Source organism: Littorina saxatilis, linkage group LG1 (assembly GCF_037325665.1).
Source record: "Littorina saxatilis isolate snail1 linkage group LG1, US_GU_Lsax_2.0, whole genome shotgun sequence".
NCBI lineage: Eukaryota > Metazoa > Mollusca > Gastropoda > Littorinimorpha > Littorinidae > Littorina > Littorina saxatilis.
The window spans coordinates 63764877-63785771 of NC_090245.1; the positions used below are offsets into that span (position 1 = coordinate 63764877).

At 41.7% G+C, this 20895-nt stretch overlaps 1 protein-coding gene and 1 long non-coding RNA gene across 6 annotated transcripts; both read left to right on the top strand.

The window, feature by feature from the left end:
- The first annotated feature begins 3925 nt into the window (after nucleotides 1–3925).
- Nucleotides 3926–19891, top strand: LOC138976118 (uncharacterized). 5 transcript variants are annotated; one of them, XM_070348968.1, is made up of 8 exons: nucleotides 3927–4576; nucleotides 4703–5215; nucleotides 6385–6476; nucleotides 9651–9822; nucleotides 11073–11311; nucleotides 18025–18273; nucleotides 18709–18795; nucleotides 19146–19891. In XM_070348968.1, exons 3-8 carry the CDS (start codon nucleotides 6392–6394, stop codon nucleotides 19658–19660), a joined length of 1347 nt encoding a protein of 448 aa, XP_070205069.1. In that variant the 5' UTR covers nucleotides 3927–4576; nucleotides 4703–5215; nucleotides 6385–6391; the 3' UTR covers nucleotides 19661–19891. The 5 variants fall into 5 exon arrangements, with proteins under 5 accessions (XP_070205060.1, XP_070205069.1, XP_070205051.1 ...); XM_070348959.1 differs by having other exon boundaries at nucleotides 3926–5215; XM_070348950.1 differs by lacking the exons at nucleotides 3927–4576; nucleotides 4703–5215 and having other exon boundaries at nucleotides 5773–6476; nucleotides 9651–9816.
- Nucleotides 11636–13628, top strand: LOC138976112 (uncharacterized). The gene is made up of 3 exons (XR_011458878.1): nucleotides 11636–11792; nucleotides 12933–13107; nucleotides 13539–13628. It is a non-coding gene; the product is annotated as an uncharacterized lncRNA (long non-coding RNA).
- Nucleotides 19892–20895: the final 1004 nt, after the last annotated feature.

Sequence of the window (20895 nt, forward strand, 5' to 3'; positions counted from 1 at the left end):
GCAAGACGTGCGCAAATAAAGCAAAGGGCAATGCTGTCAAGCTGTACATTAGCAATATGCATATGCGTAATTATCAAATTCATCAGTAAAATGCAATTGAAATGCTAATCACATTTGTCGTGTAACTTATCTGGCAAGTAAAGGCAGTGGTTTTGACAGAATATCGTCATCAACGCAGTTATAGCGGGCACAACAACAATACAGTAATATATATTAAAAACAAAACAAATGTAAAGCTTCCAAACAGCAACGACTCATTACCGAAACATTACAGAAACGTACGCTTTGTTTTCAGTTGCTCACTGTTTTATTTTATTTGTACAGCGTTCTAAATTTCACACTCGAGACATGATGACCAAAGGCAGGAATGTTTCTTGTTCACTTCCCAGTAAACCTCCGTAGGATTGTCTTGATTCTGTCATTTCTCTGTTCGCATCCGCAACGTTGAGATAACGCTTCTTTTCTTTGTCCTGACGTCGTAGCCTACGGTAAGCCATTGAAACTCTCAAGTCCTCCTGCCGTTCACCTCTTGAAACATGAAAGCAAACGAGTTTTGTTGGTTTTAATTCATTATTCCATATCACACACACACACACACACACACACACACACACACACACACACACACACACACACACACACAACCAAACAACCAAACAAACGCAAGCATACACGCAGGCATGCAAGCAAACAGCACACGCACGCACGCACGCGCGCGCGCTCACACACACACACGCGCACACACACACGCGCACACACACACACACACACACACACACACACACACATACACACACAGAGGCATTCTCACAGAGAGGACGACTTCTTGTAATCTATCATATTTTCTGAACTGACTAAAATGCCAAGCAGAAGTAAGGGGTCAACAGGAATATGTATTTTGATCTAACCTGCGAAGCTTACGTTGTCTCGGACAGCTCTCTTGCGTTTCTCTCAGGAACTGAGACCCAGGCGAGCTGCATCTTATCCAATTGGGCAGTCAGACACTTGCACAAATCTTTGTCCTGGAGTGAATAGACACATACTCAATGTCAACATTCACAAGATGCAATTTGTTTGGTTACAAGTAAGCTTATGGTGTTTATGCCTATGGTGCTTTTCTTTTGACAGAGACAAAACAAACTCAATCACACAAAGAAAGGAACAAGTCGCGTAAGGCGAAAATACAATATTTTGTCAAGTAGCTGTCGAACTCACAGAATGAAACTGAACGCAATGCCATTTTTCAGCAAGACCGTATACTCGTAGCATCGTCAGTCCACCGCTCATGGCAAAGGCAGTGAAATTGACAAGAAGAGCGGGGTAGTAGTTGCGCTAAGAAGGATAGCACGCTTTTCTGTACCTCTCTTTGTTTTAACTTTCTGAGCGTGTTTTTAATCCAAACATATCATATTTATATGTTTTTGGAATCAGGAACCGACAAGGAATAAGATGAAAGTGTTTTTAAATTGATTTGGACAATTTAATTTTGATAATAATTTTTATATATTTAATTTTCAGAGCTTGTTTTTAATCCGAATATAACTTATTTATATGTTTTTGGAATCAGCAAATGATGGAGAATAAGATAAACGTAAATTTGGATCGTTTTATAAATTTTAATTTTTTTTTACAATTTTCAGATTTTTAATGACCAAAGTCATTAATTAATTTTTAAGCCACCAAGCTGAAATGCAATACCGAAGTCCGGGCTTCGTCGAAGATTACTTGACCAAAATTTCAACCAATTTGGTTGAAAAATGAGGGCGTGACAGTGCCGCCTCAACTTTCACGAAAAGCCGGATATGACGTCATCAAAGACATGTATCAAAAAAATGAAAAAAACGTATGGGGATTTCATACCCAGGAACTCTCATGTCAAATTTCATAAAGATCGGTCCAGTAGTTTAGTCTGAATCGCTCTACACACACACACAGACAGACAGACGCACATACACCACGACCCTCGTTTCGATTCCCCCTCGATGTTAAAATATTTAGTCAAAACTTGACTAAATATAACAAGTCGCGTAAGGCGAAAATACAATATTTAGTCAAGTAGCTGCCATTTTTCAGCAAGACCGTATACTCGTAGCATCGTCAGTCCACCGCTCATGGCAAAGGCAGTGAAATTGACAAGAAGAGCGGGGTAGTAGTTGCGCTAAGAAGGAGAGCACGCTTTTCTGTACCTCTCTTTGTTTTAACTTTCTGAGCGTGTTTTTAATCCAAACATATCATATCTATATGTTTTTGGAATCAGGAACCGACAAGGAATAAGATGAAAGTGTTTTTAAATTGATTTGGACAATTTAATTTTGATAATAATTTTTATATATTTAATTTTCAGAGCTTGTTTTTAATCCAAATATAACATATTTATATGTTTTTGGAATCAGCAAATGATGGAGAATAAGATAAACGTAAATTTGGATCGTTTTATAAATTTTTTTTTTTTTTACAATTTTCCGATTTTTAATGACCAAAGTCATTAATTAATTTTTAAGCCACCAAGCTGAAATGCAATACCGAACCCCGGGCTTCGTCGAAGATTACTTGACCAAAATTTCAACCAATTTGGTTGAAAAATGAGGGCGTGACAGTGCCGCCTCAACTTTCACGAAAAGCCGGATATGACGTCATCAAAGACATTTATCCAAAAAATGAAAAAAACGTTCGGGGATTTCATACCCAGGAACTCTCATGTCAAATTTCATAAAGATCGGTCCAGTAGTTTAGTCTGAATCGCTCTACACACACACACAGACAGACAGACGCACATACACCACGACCCTCGTTTCGATTCCCCCTCGATGTTAAAATATTTAGTCAAAACTTGACTAAATATAAAAAGGCACACACACACACACACACACACACACACACACAACCGCGCGCGCGGGCGCACACACACACACACACACACACACACAACCGCGCGCGCGGGCGCACACACACACACACACACACACACACACACACACACACACACACACGCGCGCGATTCTTTCTTACAGAGAGGACGACTTCTTAAAGTCTATTATATTTTGCGAACTGACTCAAACGTCCAGCAGAAGAAAGTTGAAAAAAAGACCGACAACGGAGGAAAAGAACAAGAAGATACTAGATCTAACGCCGTTGCGACGACCTGCTCACACAACTGTTTGTGAAACTCACCACGCTTGCTTCTAGCCGGAGGAGATCGGACGCGTACTGAAATCGAAGAAGGTGCTTTGGAAATTCCTTGAAGTTGAATGCAAAACAAATAACCGGACATCTGCAGAACCACCGCGGGCCGGATTTAGTTGACAATGCGTCATCATCACGAGTGACGTCAAGCTATTTCGACATTTGTTTGTACATTACGTCACTACAAGTGAGAAAGTCATACCGCTGTGCTGTCGCAGATCTTCTTGCCAGCAATAATCCAGCATTGGCCCACTGCTGGCGTGCCAGCAAAAACCCACCTATAATTGCCAGCAAATCGCCACCTATGGCCCAATGCTGGCAAACAAGCACTGGGCCATCAATGGCGTGCCAACAGTGGGCCAATTAAGGCATTTTACTGGCCGACAATATTACTGGAATGCCAGAGATGGGCCAGTGATGGCAAGCCATAACTGGGCCTTTGTTGGCAAACCATAATTGGCCCAGTGTTGGTTTTTTTATGGCCAGCTTTACCAAACTTGCCAGCAAAAAGCCAGCAGTGGCCCAGTTCTGGCATGTTTATTGGGTACATACGGGGATACACATTGCCGTTGCAGATTTTAGTTATTTGCCTGCTGTTAAAATGAATCTGATCGAAGGCACTTTTAAGAATTTGAAAAAAATTCCGACTGAATAAATCCACATGGCGCATTCTGTACTAAAATACCCTGATTTCATCAAGACGGTTCTTGTATGCAGAACCCCTGAGCCAGCGAGGACCCCGAATCTTTGTCGCGGCGTGTAATTGGAGCACACACTGTCATCCTGATATGTGGCAATAATAATCAACAATAATTACATACGGTGATAGCGGCATGTGTCGCAACGGACACGTAATGCACAGCAGTGACACTGACGTTGCAAAAACTGATGATACGTAGTGAAAGTGATATGCACTCCTACTATACTGATCAGATCAGCTAAATTGCAAATTGGAATACGTGACATGCTGTTCAGTCTTGCAGTTTGCGCACTTCAGTGTTTTGGTATCTTGGGGAAAAAAAAACTGTGCAAAAAAACAGGAATTGCGGGCTGACCGGTGCTGTGGAAAACGGTTCCGTTTTCACTGAATATCATACTTTGTACTGATATTCAAGCAAATACGTTGTGAAGGCCGAAATCACGAATAACATTGACAGGCAAAGTTTATAGTGATAGCCTCCACGCTTTTAGAGCGCTAACCAGAGATGGTAGCGTGACGTAGAGAAGTGTATGGCACGTTCTGTGAATCAGTTCAACTCACTGGCCGACGGAGAGAGTTGACTTTGTTCATCGCAACGAAAGTATAGTTACACTTAACCACTGTCCAGCGACAGGGAGGGGTTGTCACGGGAATCGACCGGGAGAAAGGAAGCCCGAGTAGAGCACTTAACAGGTAAATGGAATAAGCATTTGAGTATCGTTAATGTTTATCGCATAACTGTTGAATCGACTAACACTGTAACTTTAAACATAGCAGACAGATATCTAAGACAAGATGTCCGCTATTTATGTTGTGCAGTGCGTCGTATAACCGGTCAGACAGGAAGGTAGTGACCAGATGACAGCACCAAGGATCTGAGAAGTCGCCGTAATTATCTTACCTATTGGCTCGCCTAGCGGAGATTCGACGGGATTTATAGACGCTAGAGCACGGTTATTTTGTGTCCGTATAGTTGGACCCTAGAGGTCACTGGGCGATAGTTACTGCGTAGACCGAGGTCGCCAGTAAAAGGATTTAGTAGTAAATACATTTCCTAGTGTACGGCTATAGAAGCTGTGTGATTCTGTGTAGGACCAGAATTAAAATATGTCTACAAGAACTTGATTACTTAAGAGATACAGAATATTTAGTAGACAGAGTAGACGGTGATTTTTGACTATACAAGAGCCGTGAGTCGTTACACTTAAAATAGATATCGTGCGCCTATGAGGTCACGGACTGGTTGTATTTCTTTACCTGATTGAAGAGTAGAGAGTTTTGATAGCGCAATTGTACGAGATTGTCATCTCTAGTTGTTTTTGCTACAAAACTGTGAGTACCGGATTTTTTGAGTATCTAACCTTTATGTTCATGATTGTGTGTATGTGTGTGTATGCTGTCATAACTGATTAATACAGTGGAGGGAACTTACATTTGGAGTTGTGTTTGATTCCTGTATGACAGCGTACTAGCGCATTTGCATTCATTCACATACGTACATGTATGTAAGGTTTTTGATTTCACATTTTGAGTACATGTAGCAATAAATACCGTGGGGTTGGATGTTTTTGACTTACAATGCGTTTGCAGTGTGTGTTCACAAAGTGAAACTGATGCAATCAGTGTGGTCACCTATGCGGGGGTAGATTACTGAAGTAGAACTGGGAGTGACGATATGTCCTCAATTAAAAAAAAAAAAAAAAAAAAAAATGGGACCACTTCTTCTTGCCAAAGTTCCAAGATCGTCAATAGTTGATAGGGGTGGAGCCGTTTAGGATCATCCAAACGGCTGATCGATGTGTGGCCCGGCCGGGGTCAGATTGATAGACCCCATCGTCTGTGACAACCTTCCTATAAGCCTTACTTTCTCTTTAGTGACACTCGGAGAGGATTTTTATGCACCATTCGAGACGTTTCCCTTTTTGTACACTAGAAAGAGCACGGGCACCCGCTGTATGCAACGCTTCAGTACCCCTAGATGCTTGTGCCAGATCAGTCACATTTAAGGGTGCCGTTTCTATTCTATATGTGTCCTTTACCTCCGTGTCTGTGATTCGTACATCATCTTGCGTCAAATCATCTTGGCCAAGTGAATAGGATGTTATGTTATGCCAGAGGTGGGTAGCGGGTTGATTTATTTGATGCGTCCGGGGATTTTCCCCGTGAAGATTGCAACTGGCCGAAGCCAAATTAATGAAACCTTGGACGCACATTTAATTGGATCCCCCCTCCCCCAGTTATATTGCGCAAGATTGCTGCCCTGTAGCTGTCAGCAGGCGGTCATGTGATGATCCATCTCGCTGCCAGCAAAACAACTCTCGCGGTCGTACAGAAGGCACTCTACAGGTTCCACAAATATCGCCCTGTCACACGATAGGCAGACAACAGGTGCCACAACTTGCAGTCAGCGACAGACTTCCAATCTGGCTGTATCAAGAGCGCTGTACCGTGTCTTGGGCCGCTCCAGAAACGAGCATAATTATGTTGAGCTTTGTGTTCAGTGGACAGATGCAGGTGTTCTCCTTGGGGGTCAAGTTTGGCACAGCGTGCTTTCTCTACTACCTGCTGCACGTTTCACAAACACCTCTTGCAGGTCAGTATGCATGCTTTGTCCCCTGTGTGTGTCCCCCCCCCCCCTTTTGTTATTGTTGTGGTTAACCTTGAATTTGATAATAGTTTTCTTATTCGGTATTTAAAGGAAACAAAACAAAAACAAAACCACAACAAAAACCAGTATGAAATATCGGACATCTCCGGTCAACGTTGCCAGACTCTGCGTTCAGATCATTGTGTTACACATGTTGTCACTGAGGTTTTGGCCGGAAGGGACTGTGGCGTCAGCGGACATCATGGCAGAGGGAAGCGATGTTTAAAACATAACTTTGCACAGGCAAAACTGTGACCTTCAAAACTAAACTATGATAGTTTTGTTACCTTCGCCATATGGAGTTTTATATTTATGGTAAGTTTTATTATTCAGAATAGATGTCAGGCGATTTAGTTCAGATACATTTTGTGACTCGAAATTCAGGAACAACATTCTTAGATATTTCTCTCACAAAAACAACGCTCACTTAAACTCTTTACGAAGTTCTTTGCTATCTGCAAAATACAAAATCATAGTTCTGAAATATTTGATATCGACCTTTGCGGTATTGGCTGGTTCCGCTGCCAGTAGAGAATCATCAGGAATATTTCGTTCAGACAAGGACTCTTACCGTCACTCTTTTTGGAAATCATGTCTATAGTCGCACTGGCGGGACTTGGGGCGAATGTAAGCTACCCCGATTTGTTTGTGTTGATGGTGCCAGATGGCTTTGACCCTTGTTTTGCTTGCTTTGACGAGGCCATATATACAGGGTGTCCCAGAATACTTGCAACCCAAATACATACAAATAGTTTATTACACAGGCCAGCAACTCCAAAAAATATTACATTTTCTGGAAGCTGAGATGATAACAATTAGAAAACTGAAGATTTGAGGTCTCTTACTTGCAGGATACATTTTTCAGAGCACATGTTCCAAATGACCGCCGTTTCGCTGCAGACACACTTGAAGCCGACGAGCAAAGTTGTCAATCACCTTGACACACTCTTCCTTCCTGATGGCACGAATGTTCTGGGTGATGAGTTTATGCTTGATCTGGATCCTGTATGGGTAAAGATGAAGATCCTTGATCAAGATTCTTTGCATTGATGAACGTGAAATACCCAGCTCTTGGCTTCGTATTCGGATGGACATTTTCGGACTCCTTCCGACAGAATCTCTCACCGCATTCACACTGTCAGGAGATCTTACAGTCAGCTTCCTGCCAGATTTGGGTGTTTCTGCCTTCTTGTTGATGTTGTTGACTGATCCTGTGGCTTTAAATTTGTGAACCCAACGATAAATTTGGCTTTTCTGGGGATAATTGTTGAAGTGGAACTTCCTGCGATATTTGGCTTGCACCGTTTTGAATGATTTCGTCTCCAAATAAGTAGTGACGCAAAATACTTTTTGCTCTTTTGTCCAAGGCATTTTAAATTTGTCTGATTGCTAATTATTCGTTGTTATGGTCTCCTCTTTGAAAATCTAAAAAATAAGAAAAATAGCATTAAAATATTGGCAGAGATATTAGCACTAACATGGGTTGCAAGTAGGGGAAAGGCCCCAATTAACGGACACTTAAGGTTAAACCCATTTTTCTCACAAAGTATATAACATAGCGCAATTTTGAAAACGGATTATTGTAGATCTAACCTACCTTTATCTTCATGTTGAAAAAAATGAAAAAATCTGTTATACTTTAAAAGTTATTAAGGTTTGAATTTTTCGGCAAATTGTCCGGTTTTGGGAAACCTACTGCCTAAATCCGGACAGGGGGTCACCAAAATCCGGACACGAAATTCGCTGCTTAATAGAGTAACAAAAGTTGCAGAAACCATGTTTTAATTAACAATTGCAACCGTTTTCTTTTTCGTGAACGTTCATGTATTTTTACATTTAATTATTATGTTGGTTTTTGCAACTTTTGTCAGTCAAAAAGCAAGTTTTTATGAAGATATGTATCTTTTTCTTGAGAGAGGGTTATGCGTTATTTTTAGTCAAGCGAATTAACCGCACGTTCAACTACACACACACACACACACACACAGACACACACACACACACAAACACACACACACACACACACACACACACACACACACACACACACACACACACACACACACATATTTATTACATATTACACATATTACATAGTCCGTTATCTGGGCACACATGGTGGACGGTATTTGGAAAACCCCACTAGTTGGAGTTACAATGCAGCTGTTGAAAAATGCGTTCATTGAGTATATATGTCGTATTGCATGGTATTTACTAATAGAGTGTATGTACTATCTACTTCAACCAATCAATTCATCTTAGAAAGTCGTAACTTCTTGCTGCACTTAGTTTACAAATGTCTAAAATTACAGTGAGAGTGCGAAAAACAGAAAACCACTTACCGTTCAGAATGCGTGCGTTCAGTCGCCATGTTATTTTGGTGCGAAGTGTAAGGGGATATCACTGAATCGTTTCGCGCAAAACAAAAATTGTTGTGACCTCCTATTTCTGAGATATCGCGTGTCCGTTATTAGGCGCCCGTCCAGTAATTAGGGCCTTTCCCCTATTCTGGGACACCCTGTGTGGCTTTGACCCTTGTTTTGCTTGCTTTGACGATGCCAGATGGCTTGGAATCTTGTTTTGCTTGCTATGACGATGCCAGATGGCTTTGACCCTTGTTTTGCTTGCTATGACGATGCCAGATGGCTTTGACCCTTGTTTGTTTGCTATGACGATGCCAGATGGCTTTGACCCTTGTTTTGCTTGCTATGACGATGCCAAATGACTTTGACCCTTGTTTTGTTTGCTATGACGATGCCAGATGGCTTTGATCCTTGTTTTGCTTGCTATGATATGCCAGATGACTTTGATCCTTGTTTTGCTTGCTACGATTATGCCAGATGACTTTGATCCTTGTTTTGCTTGCTATGACGATGCCAGATGGCTTTGATCCTTGTTTTGCTTGCTATGATGATGCCAGATGGCTTTGCTCCTTGTTTTGCTTGCTATGACGATGCCAGATGGCTTTGACCCTTGTTTTGCTTGGTTTGACGATGCCAGATGGCTTGGAACCTTGTTTTGCTTGCTATGACGATGCCGGATGGGTTGGAACTTTGTTTTGCTTGCTATGACGATGCCAGATGGCTTTGAACCTTGTTTTGCTTGCTCTGACGGTGCCAGAAGGCCTGGTGACCCCCAAGAAGTTCACGGCGATGATGGAGCGGGATGGCAAGGACTGGAACAGTGCACGTGCGGCGTGTGACAGTGTGGACATGACCTTGGCCACCATCGACTTACATGCCTTCGCCTTCCTTTTCTCCAGCAGCTTCCGCAGACACTTCCAGAAGTATGCGTAAGTACATCTATGTCTGTCTGTCTGACTATCTGTCGGTCTGTCTGTCGGTCTGTTTGTCAGTTTTTCTTTCTCTCTGTGATTGTCTGACTTGTTTGGTCCTCAAAACACTTCTGATCTAAGGCATACATGTATTAATTGATGACTGGTTGGAAGAAAAGGATTGTGTCGAGAAGTAAAAGCTCTATCCTATGTATTTATCTTGTATTATTATTAAACCTTTAACTTCATAATTGAACTTTCTGTATTTAGTTTTCATTTTCAACCATCTTGCTTTTTGAAATTGATTGTATGAGTGTATTATTATGTCAGTTGTTTTTATGTGCATAATCAAGCATCCCCATTTTGTATTACATTTCCGTGCTTGTCAGCTTCTTTGTCTATCTGCCTGTCTGTCTGTTTAATGTGCCTAAATGTTCATATCTTCTTCTTCTACTTCTTCTGCGTTCGTGGGCTGAAACTCCCACGTACACTCGTGTTTTTGCACGAGTGGAATTTTACGTGCATGGCCGTATTTTACCCCGCCATTAAGGCAGCCATACGCCGCTTTCGGAGGAAAATGTTCATATAAGAAGTGCATTAATTAGAAGTAGATATAACCACCATTGCATGCAGTCGACACGCAGTGATACACTCGGCCATTGGGCTTTTCCAAAAAGCCGATGTTACTAATCAATCAATCAATCAATCAATCAATCAATCAATCAATCAATCAATCAATCAATCAATCAATCAATCAATCAATCAATCGCTCCTCTCTCTATCTCTCTCTCTCTCTCTCTCTCTCTCTCTCTCTCTCTCTCTCTCATAGCATAGCTTTAAATCTTAATCCTTGTAAAATAAAGTTCAATTCAATTCAATTCAATTCAATTCACTCATTCAATTCAATTCAATTCTCTCTCTCTCTCTTTCTGTCTGTCTGTCTGTGTGTGTGTCTGTGTGTCTGTCTCTCTGTGTGTCTGTTTGTCTATCTGACTGTCTCTCTGTCTGTCTGCCTGTCTCTGACGTTAGCACTCAATCTGGTTTAAAGTTTTTTTTCCTGAATCGAAAAATATAAAAACACGTAAAGTTTGTTTTACAAATGTGCAAAAAAAAATGACGAAGGTTTGTTTATGCAAATTAGGTTCACATTTTGTTTTACTTTTCCGTCTCGGGCCGACAGAATGATTTATGTCTTGATATCGCTTTACATGACTTGTTTTCTCTGTTGCTGTTTTCACTCTCTTGCCTTCCTCCCGACACTTTGTCAGAGACAGACACTTCTGGATCGGTCTGTACGACGAGAATACACGGAATCAGACGAGCTCGATGGGAGAGTACCGATGGGTGGACCGCTGCCAGGCTGTGCACCCCCTGTGGATGTTCTGGGACCAGGACTTCCCTGGTGACAGCGCTGGACAGTTCTGCGTATACGCTGCCAACACCAACCTAAAATGGAGAACAGACAAGTGCAGTGCCAAGCACCAGTATCTGTGTCAGAGAAGGGAGCGTGAGTACACTCACGTCGTATTTCTTCTGCATTTAAAACAATTCACTTCTCCCTATATTATCTTTATTTTGAATGCGAACTACGCATCAAAGAATTAACGTACAACTTAAAGGAAAAGTCCAAGGTTTAGGGTCACTTTTGATATGTTGACCCTCTTAATTCATCAACCACAAATGCGTGTGTAAAAATGAACACAGAAATCCAAAAAGTATACTTTGACTCGTTTTTTGGTTGTTCTGAATCGTTCCATCGCGCGCGCAGTCTTGGCTCATGACCTTGTGCACATACGTTTGCTACGTCACGAGCCTTGAACAACAAACATGGCCGGCTCAAGCAATGAGGAAGACAAGTGGAATACGGACCGGTTTTCAGCCAGCCTGAGGTTTTAGCGTGCCCGTTTGAGCCTCTTCGTCGTCAAAATGCTGGCGAGGCCACAAGGAACTGCTTGAAACAGAGCCAGCATAAGCGGCAATACGAAATGGTATGTGATTCTCTTTGTTGTGATGTTGACACACTACTAGTCCGTAGTCGCTACCTCTTGCATGCTAGATCTAAGTCAGGTGTGTTTTTCACAGATCAGTTGATGTGCTTCCACAGATCTGTAAGCATGTAAAGATCATTGATTTATGCTATTATTTCAGGCATCTGGTGTTGTTTATTTTCCTATCTTTAATCAAGGATTTCGTCCTTGAACTGCCCAGTTTAGAATAAATGTTTCCACAGTGATGTTCACACGCGACTATCCTTATTTTCTCTTGGAATTCTGAGTAATTTTTCAGTCACACAACAAAACATGTAGACAGCAAGTTAACATTGCGCAAAGTCTGTTTCTTGCGGACAAAACTGCAATTATCCTGGTATTTTTATTTGCGACAGTAAGACACTACATGACATCGACACCACTATTAAAACAGTGAAACTTTTTTGAAATGGCGGTGGGCTGCAGTCTGCTTTCATGTGCTAATACTAATAGTGATCCTGACATTTTTCTTGCGAAACGGTCAAAGGGAAGTAATAAATGAATTTAGTTTTTTAAACGAGCACACGTGATTTCCGATCTCAAACTAGATCTGAAATCATAAGATTTTCTGAGCAGTGGCGAAACGCTGATGGCTAGTGATATCGCAAGCCGTTTTGGAAGCAAATAAGCACTGTCAGACATATGCTGAAACACGATTACAGCAGTTCAAACTTTTTGATCATTGATTTTTAGGAGTACGCAATGTCGGACAGTCACACTACAAAAAGACAATGCGTTAGTGCATAGATCGGTATTCTCAAACGTCACGAACAGACAGTACGTTGCTACTATATTATTTTACTGTATTAACAAAACCTCACAGTCCCATTAAAAATGTGTGGTGTGTGCCGAAAAGCAACCATATGAGATTCAGTCAGTGGGACCCTGAATCTACCTGGGGTTAAATCGGGTTATTGACTCTCATTGCATGAATTTTTAAACTGAATATATATACATTACATGTACTACTGTTCGTGTTGTTTTTGTGATCCAGTGCAATTTCTGTGTATACCTTAGAATCTCAAGGTAATTTTTGAACGGGGCATACAGATGATACATGTTGCCATGATCACAGAGTGATACGTGTATTTTGCTTATCAGGTGTCAGTGCAGAAACTCCAAGAGGGAACGAAATTCAAATATCTGGAAAACCTGGATGAGGAGATAGACAGCCTAACAGCACATCCTCCTATGTTTGCTCGGACATCTACTACCTTCAAACTGCATACTATGCGTACACACAGGAATATGGACGACTCAACATTGATCAAAATGGGTAAGTAACACAACACAAACAGATGATTTCCATTATGATAGATTTATTTATCTGAAAGTAAAATTGACAACAGAGTGTACAATTTGTTTTCAAAGACAAAAATATCACATTGGGTTAAAAAAAAACCACCATCATATATCATTAAAACTATTCTTTATTTCTAAACACATACATATCAGCATAGTTTATTCATGTAAACATCCTCATTTCGGTTCCCAGTCTATCTGAAATCAAGGTAAGATATATGCCCCAAAAAATAGCGATCACACAGTGCTTCAGCATGAATTTGAAAACCTGCTCTACGTCACATAGACACAGCGTGTCTTATGATTCTATCCATCCTCTCCAAACAAACACGTACACGTTTTCTCTGGTACGAATGTCTTAAAAGCTCAAACTAAGCTGCTGTTTTATTCTGTCTTGCTTTGCAGGAAATACAGGCACGTCGCTTACCCATAACAGGCAGCTGGTGCGCTAGCGAGTGGGGTTTCTCGGCAGAAGCATCAGAGTACCATTACCAACCTGTGCAGTCAAAACAATCAGAAATACTTTCCCAAACGGATGAAGAGTGGGGTTCAAACTCCCTGAGCTACAGAAGGCTGAAATATACTTTTACAAATCGTGTGACTGTGTTGAACAGATTCCTGCATGGTTTGAAGATGATACTGGGTTGTCACGTGGTCCGGTACATGGTTCACATTCTGCAACATTTTGTTCCAGACTTTTTCCACTGTTGGTCTACTCCTGCATCAGGTAGTCAGTCCATGAGCCGGTCAGCATAGCCTGTGTCCAGTATTGTCCGTTTGCCTGTTGCCTGAAACATGGTTGTTTGGAAGTAACTAACGATCTCTGCACACATTTTAACATGTGAATAAGAACAGAAAAAGTTTGTCAAAAGTATACATAGTTTAATTTGCATTTACTTCAAGGCCAGACTTTCTTCTCGTTCATTATTTCTTCATAAAGATTCTGAAAATTAACAAAATGTTTCCCCATTGGCCATATCAAGGCCTCCTAACTTTTTTTTTATATGCAGGTCGGTTTGTTGTCATCTGTGCATTACTACCTCTTGCCACCCGTGCGGTCATTGCCACCAGGTATCTCAACAATCAAACCGTCTATACAGGCTTAAAGGCACGTCCTTTTTCAAAACAGGATTGCTCACTACACAGATCTGCGAAGACTTTTACAGAAAAAAAATCTCTTGACTTGAACATATACCAGGAATAAACATCCTGACTGGTTTTTGGAGCTGCCGGGATTTTTTTAGGGAATGTTTTACACGTGTGGCGTTAAAGAAATTAATTCATAAAATTCTACATTCCCAAAGAGAGTACCCATACAGAGTGTTCAGTTCTGGTATTTTTCAAAACGGAAGGATGGCCATATCCCATGTAAAAGCCTGGTAAGATTTGAGATTTTGAACTCAATCGTTTACACGGGAAGGGCTGTCCATTTAAGAGGACGCATCCATGCCTGGATGAGAAATACACTGATAACACAGAAAAAGCACGAGTTTAACCTGCATATTCACAAAACTGGTTCAGAGGCCCGGTAAAGGGAACACATGTTAGTTATTTTAAGAGAACATCACGAAGACCTAATTATTAAATTAAAGCCTTTCTGCACGAATGTACATCTTCTATGAATTATATTCTAAAACGCCACATGTGTAATTCATTCCACACACAAAATCCAGCTCCAAGAAGCAGTGAGGCTGTTGATTATTGGTATGTGTTCAAGTCGACAGATGATTTTTCCTGTGTAAACTGAGCCTTGGCAGATCTGATATAGTGAGCAAAGACCTGCATTTTTTTTAAACGTGTTCAGAGGCCTTGAAATGGTTAAACATTTTGTTTATTTCAAGTAGTCTTTATGAAGAAAAAATTAACAATAAGGAAGGCAAATGGGTTGAAATGCAAATTAGATTCCTTTTGACGAACTTTTCATGTTCTTCTTCACGTGTTACATTATGCGTACGTAGATCGCAAGATATTTTCGAAAAAATTCATAGATAAGCCAATCTGCAAACGGACACAAATTCACAATATTTATGAAGCCAATAAATTTGACTCAAGAACAAAGCTTATGTGTTTGAGGTGATGTGCATGGGTATGAATGTTGAATGAGTCCGTCAAAGATACCCTCCATGTCGCCTTTATACAGTGGAACCTACCATTAAAATTATACCACCTTAAATTACCTTGCTCTTTCAAATGTACTGCTTAAACTTCTTGAACATGCAACTCTTGCTGTCTACCATAAAGACCATCAGGTCAACAACATACTCGTGAATGTTTTGTTTTGGTCTATAATTAAAAATTTCAGAAAATACCCTTTTTTTATATTTTTTATTCGGAAGCATACTAACTTTATTTGAAACTACTTCGACAGATATAGTTTTGCAGGTTGACGGGAGGTGAGTTACAAAAGAAATTCAATCCATATGTCGCTCAGCACAGAAAGCATAAACGATTAATATGAGTAGAAATGAACTTGTACTTGTTTTCATAATGTAGTATTTGGATGGTATCTGTCAAAGACACTTTCTCGTTTTTTTGCAAAGCTAGAATAAGGCACTAATTTTCAAAACAAAACAAAAATCTTACGATGAATGGCACGTTGGTTTTCTCCTGTGGTGATTCTGGACGGTAGGAACAGGACTGGTCAACAGTTGCGTTGTGATCACGGAGAACCGGGAAATCTGGAAGGGTCACGGTGTCAGTGTCTAGTGACCTGTTCTGACCAGTGGCCGTGAGTGATGATGAAAGGTCTGGAAGTAAAAGAAGAGAGAAAATGAGTGTGAGTATAAATCAATTCGAAAGTATGCTTCTGATCTATACAGTACACTGAACATTTAGACACCCTCTGGAAGTCGTCTGGATGTGTATCCATGTTGTAGCAATTAGACTGGTTTTGCGTCTCTCAGTCAATGCAGAAAGATTAATTCCCTGCACAATTCGTAATCTTCTTGTCTCTAGCATGCAGGTGTCTGTTTACCTTACCGGTTGCACATCCACCAAAAGTTTAGATCTGGTAAAAATAGCATTAAACCATGATTCCAGCAAACGTTGCCAATTTCATGAATTGATATCAGGGGATAGTTTGCGACTGAATAGAATAGATAACGTGACACACGCATTGTCTTACGTGTCCACAACCCTGACTACTTTTTACTCTTACTCTTAGCTCAGCTCAGACCGTTCTGTAAGTTGTAACTCTGTAGATCTAGCCTGTGGCGCATCTGTACTCCAGCGAATATCAGCTGGACCCAGACACACTGTTCTGCACCAATTTGTATTCGCTGCGCAGCAAAACAATGTTTACGTATGCATGAAAATAAAAGCATGTACTCTGACCTTCAACGCATTTCTTCTTGTGAGATAATCCGCTGTTCGTATGTCGCCTGACGCCTCGGAGTTTCGATGGCTCGTCGTAATACTGCCCTCTCCGGACTTTTATGAAGGAAAGACACTGCCAGGGGTCAGAAACATTTGTTTCAGGGATGAAACGCCAACTTTTGTGCTGCAGAAAAATGGCGAAATCTGTGTCCAGAAAGTGCCCGACACTTTGAAATCTGCACGCTTGTGCTGCACACATCTCTTCCATTTCCACAAGAGACTCAGAGTTTTATGAGGGAAAGTGTGCTATGAAATGCCTGGGGACATTGACGAGTTGTTGCAGTTTGCGGCTGCTCTCCACCGAGGCATTCTTTTCGGGCATACAGTGGTGACTTTTCTGTGTGAAAATCAAGCTGGTACTAGTGGTAGAATCAACACAATAACTTGTGACGTCACAGTGCACCGACGTCACAGTGCACCGAAAACCACGTGACCACTACTTGACCCCAGGCGACTTGTCTTGGTTAGCCCCGCAACACTAAATCTTCAACTACAACAACAATTTTTTTTCAATTTTTAAAATATTTTTCCAGAGATGTTTGTAACATTTGGCATTCGATTTTCAAGTTTTTGGGCATATTTAAAAACCTTGGACTTTTCCTTTAATGATAACGAATTCGAAACCACGATGTGAATGAATCCCTCGCAACTGAAGACAGCAAAATTCATGAACGAGAATAAGAGGTATGCAAAACCAGTCTCCTATACCGCAAGAGAGAGTGGCGAGTATTCTGTTGGAACAAGCAACTTTTTTCATCAAGCAATATGCCAGTTGCAGGTCAATGTACTGATATGATGCGAGACTCAGGAGTCAGCTGTTTATCTTATCAATGAATGTTCAATAGATAACCGTTTCTTGTTTTTGACTATTTCAGTTCTTTCATTAAGATCAAGCGTGGGTGCGATATATTTTAACAACATTGCATTGCGGTTTACGAAAGAGAACGTTGATTTTGTGATAGCACTTTAAAGGGCAAACTGTGACGGGCAGCTCGGACTTTAGTCAACGGTAAATTTTGTTGCCCAAATAGATATTAAAAAAGATTCGGCTGATGGCGTTTTATGTTCTTTGCTCTAAAAATGCACGTTTTGTGGTGGGAATGTGAGGCTTAGTGACTGCATACGTTGAAGTAGAACTAACATAATCAGCCCATTCTATTAGAAAAACTTAAGTGGAACCCCATTTTACGACTCCTTCCTTTTTAAGACATAATTTTCTCGCATTGTTTTAAGGGAGGCCCGACTGCAGTGACTTTCTGACACAAGGGGATGATTATGTTCGTTTAATAAAGCCCCCCAAAATCTGGGAAAATTGTATAGTTCCTAAAAAGGAGGGAGTTTTGAAATAAGGGTACAATTACACAGGTTATGAACAGACAGTCTGAGAAAGCAAGGTCTCAAAAGGGAGGTCTTAAATAAGGGAATGCGGGGGCAGGGGGCGGGGGGTGGGGGGTGGGGGGTCTTAACAGGGGGTTCTACTGCACTCCTCTCTTACTCCTAAATACTGTTCCGCCAGAGATGTGTCGCTACAACCAGACCATGCCGAGCTGCACGCTCTACATCACGGCCACCAAGCGCCACACCATTCGCAACATCTCCGCCCCCCACTGTCTCCAGATGTGCGAGAACACGCACATTGACGACCTCCCGTGCTGGGGGTTCACCATGACGTCATCAGGGTGCGTGCTGCACTACCAGGCCACGCAGCCAAACTGTGGCATCACGCACCATCCCTCAGACTACTACTTCAGGACTTGCTTCCAACGTAAGTCACACTAATGTTGAAGAAAAACGTCATGCATCTAGTATAGGGAGAGTAAAAAGAAACGTATGAGACTAATACAATTTGTCTAATATTGCGTTACAAGATTGTATTGGTCTTATCATCTGCAAAGAGTTCACATTCATCAATACTTCTGAGGGAAAGGTCATAAGTGTACAAGAGAAAGAGAAGGACTGCCAGACTTTTGAGAGAGAGAGAGAGAGAGAGAGAGAGAGAGAGAGAGAGAGAGAGAGAGAGAGAGAGAGAGAGAGAGAGAGAGAGAGAGAGAGAGAGAGAGAGATTTAAGTCACATGTAATAACTACAGCCTATGAACACATTCATTGTGTTCTTATGAATGTCTTTGTTGATGTGAACTTGCACTTGCCCGGGCACGTCGTTCGTGATCTGTACGTCCGTTTTTGTCTTCTCTTTTCCAGTATTCTTTGTGAACAGTTCAGAATTCAACGTACCACCAAGAGACACACAACACGACCTGCCGGTTGTACCGCAGTGCGATTCGAATGGTATTTCCTATTTTCATGGATGGATAGATGGATAAATGGATGGATAGGTGGATGGATGAATGGATGGATCTCTTAATTGAAGGATTAATGTGTAAGCTTTCCTCTTAGTGTGGTTGCAAATGGCGGTGTGTGTGTGTGTGTGTGTGTGTGTGTGTATATGCGTGTGTGTGTGTGTGATTGGCTATGTGCAGGCGTTGCGACAACTTTGCTGTGCATTACCGTGTTCAAATCGCATGGGGAAAATATGGGCGAGATCATACAATCCTTACCTTGGGCAATGACTATACCACAGCAAAAAGCACTGCATTGACAGAAACATTTCACAAAACGTGTTCTTTTCCCCCTCACAGATATCCTGCTAAGATCACGGCTAAAGACGATAGTCACAACGACGACGGAGCAAACCAATTCCTCAAGAGAAGGATCAACGGCCACAGACCTCATGACTTCACCGCGAACCCAGACCACAGCAAACACAACCTCCACCAAGCAACCATCAACCATGTTTAAAACAGACCCTCTCATCTTTATTACCAAATTCTCACGGAAGCAGGATCCATTCCTTTGTGCCTGTAAGTGTGACGTCAGAAGGCGCAACGTGACGCAAGTGTTGAAGAGGATGGAAGTGACGAAGGACGACCTGAGCCTTGACGTCAAAGCGCTGTCCGCCATGCGCAGGAAGAAGTGCAGCGCGTTGGACGTGCGAGGGTCGTCCCGGGGCATGGCGATTGTTGGCGTGTGCTTCGTGGCGCTCACCTTGTCGTTCATCGTCGTGCCGGACCTGGCTTCCCTGCTCTACCACCTGCGACACGGCGTGCCCACCACTCAACGGAAGGCCAGGAGACGTCCCTGCCACATTCCGTAGCTAGTACCATCATAACTACACCCTCAACTAAACGCTCAATATCAACAAGAAGCGACCATTTCATTTTCTCTTTGTCCGGGGGTCCTGCAGCTAACGCAAAAAGATATAAAAGTTACACTTTTCTCATCTCTGTTATGGTCGGCCGTGAGCTAACTCCGGCACATCAAAACGGCATGTGAATTACTTGTATCTCAAGAGTCCTGAGAGCAATAAATACTGCCAAAAACGTCATCTACGTTTCTGTCCAGTTGTAAGTTTGAAGAACACGAATTCATTTAAAAAAAAATATAGACAAGCTCTTCTGATCACATGCACTATCATTTTAAATGACAGCACTACCGATGCTGTTGCCGCGGTTATTTTTGTGCAGGAGGAAGTCCTTGTGCGTCGACATCATGGCTAACAATCCGAGAAATTAGTCATAAACGCAGTAACTTCTAATTACATACTTTTACTGGCATAGCCATAGTTTAAAGAAATCCGAATTGTAACGAACATTGTAAACTGTGCCAAAACAATATTGCACCCATTTTCGTACTCCGAAAAAAATCTTTCTCATGTTATTTCATTAAGATTTTCCGTGCCATTACAGGCCCTCAACTTGGCTATCTGGCACACTTTTCGGATCAAAGATATCTTTTACGTGGATCACGTGACCGCCGAACTAATCAGGGTACCCCAAAATTCGACCTGACAAAAACGTAAGGTTTCAATTAAGAAATTGACGAAAATTCAGAATAAGCACAACTTGGAAACATTTACATACGAGGAGAAAGTAACATCAATTATCTATCCAGAACATGTTCTTTTGTTTAGCTATCTTGCGTATTTCTTGTGTTATGTCATTCCTACTGCTGCAGATGTCAATAGTCTCCTGTCCGCCCAGCCGACCTTCCCCTTGACCCTGCTTGTGACCTCGATGTTTGATGCCCCCGTAAGGGGCACGGTACTCGCTAAGCACCCAAAACCCCAAAGAGAGATAACTGGCGGAAACCTTCCTATTGTAGTCTCCTGTCCGCCCAGCCGACCTTCCCCTTGACCCTGCTTGTGACCTCGATGTTTGATGCCCCCGCAAGGGGCACGGTACTCTGTAAGCACCCAAAACCTCAAAGAGATAACTGGCGGAAACCTTCCTATTGCATGAGCGGTCAAAAAACAGGAGGTTTTGCGTCAAGTTTGAGGGGTACCATGACAAAAAGCGCTGTTCGCTGCTTCGAAATGTCCAGGATCGCATG